Genomic DNA, 1,491 nt, shown 5'->3' with positions numbered 1-1,491 from the left:
CCCACCCAGCCCCTCCCTGGTAATGGAGCCAGAATTTTTCCCTCCTGGGACAATAATGTTCCCCGTCCAGACACAGGCCCAGCTGTCCCCCTCCCACTCAACAGCTGACCTAGCACCTGCCTTCCTCCCCTCCCTAATTAGGGGGCTGGTATGCAGGACTCTTAAGATATTCATCTGCCCAGGCTGTCCCTCGTCAGTCTCCCCTCTTGGGCCTCAGACGTGGGACATAAGCTGAAACTTAAGGGACATAAGCCCCTTCCTCTTCAGGTCCACTGCCTAGGCCAGGGTTTCTCAACCTCAGCACCACGAACATTATGGACTGCATTCTTCTGTTGTGAGGGACGGTCCTGTGTGCTGTCGAACAGCATCCCTGGCTTCTGCGCACTAGAAGCAGGTAGCACGATACCAGTTGCGACAATCAAAAATATCTCTGCCAACTGTCCGGAGGGGTAAAATCAAGCCCAACTGAAAACCCCTGGCCTAGGCCAGTGTACCCCCAAGATGTGAGGAGAACAGAGGGGAAAGAGACAAGGATAGGGACTTGGGAGAGAGCTCATGGAGCTGAGCAACATAACTAGAGTTAAACAAAGCAGCATCACAGCTTCCCACTCACTACCTCCCACTCCAGAGGCCTACAGGAGCCCACCCAGTGGCTGATCTGGGTTGGGGGGGGCTGCAGCTCAGGAAGATTCCAAAACCGAAAGTGCAAACCCACCCAACACCACCGCCACACATGGCTGATGGGTAGAAGCACAAAACCAGGCCCACTCGGAGAGCTGCCAAATCTAGCCCCACACTCAGCACCCACAGCTCAGGCCTAGGGCAGCCGCATTCCCAGAGCTAGAGCAGACACACTCACTCACTGATTCATGAAATAATGACAAGGCCCCATACAGCCTCCCCTCCCCTTCTCCTCCACACTACCCTGCCCCCCAGACCAGTCATACATATCCAGGCAGGCCCCAGTCTCAGTCCTGGGATTCAGAAAGTCCCCATAAGGAAGCTGCTGGGCATCCCCCCACACAGGCCATCAGTTCCTCTGGCCCCGGCTCCGAGTCAGATACCTGATCCCTTCATAAACACAAATGCACACAACCTTGGAATGTACACCCTCACGCCTGCCTGGAGGATGCCTGACCCGGTCTACCAGAGACTCTGCATTTTCCCCAATTACAGCCACCCGGGACAGCAGGACCCCACATACTCTGCCCCCAGACACACAGCAGGAAGGAAGTGCTCCCAGCATCCTTCATTAAGTCCGGCAGAAAGCCAAGGTCCTCACTCTGGGGGGCGCTGGCGTCCCACGGTCCCAGGCCCTACCCCCACAACACTCAAGGAAGCCCGGGCCGTGCCCCCGCCCGCTCGGAGCCCCGGCCCCACTCACAGGACGCAGAGAGCAAAGGCTCCCGCCACGCTCTCGCTGTCTCGGACCAGGAAGCTGCCATCGCGGCCTGCCCGGGCCAGCAGCTCCTCGGCGGCGGCGCGGCTCAG

The 1,491-nt window shown here is 58.4% G+C and overlaps 1 protein-coding gene across 1 annotated transcript in view; it reads right to left on the bottom strand.

Moving 5' to 3' along the window:
* Positions 1-1,491, bottom strand: part of INPPL1 (inositol polyphosphate phosphatase-like 1) — a 16,659-nt gene that overhangs the window by 12,364 nt on the left and 2,804 nt on the right. Inside the window, exon 5 of the mRNA XM_010849524.1 lies at positions 1,385-1,486. Coding sequence (XP_010847826.1) covers positions 1,385-1,486 — 102 coding nt within the window. The remainder of the gene's footprint in view (positions 1-1,384; positions 1,487-1,491) is intronic.

Source organism: Bison bison, unplaced genomic scaffold (genome assembly GCF_000754665.1).
Source record: "Bison bison bison isolate TAMUID 2011002044 unplaced genomic scaffold, Bison_UMD1.0 scf7180017864284, whole genome shotgun sequence".
Lineage (NCBI taxonomy): Eukaryota > Metazoa > Chordata > Mammalia > Artiodactyla > Bovidae > Bison > Bison bison.
This window is presented reverse-complemented; position numbering and strand designations above follow the sequence as displayed.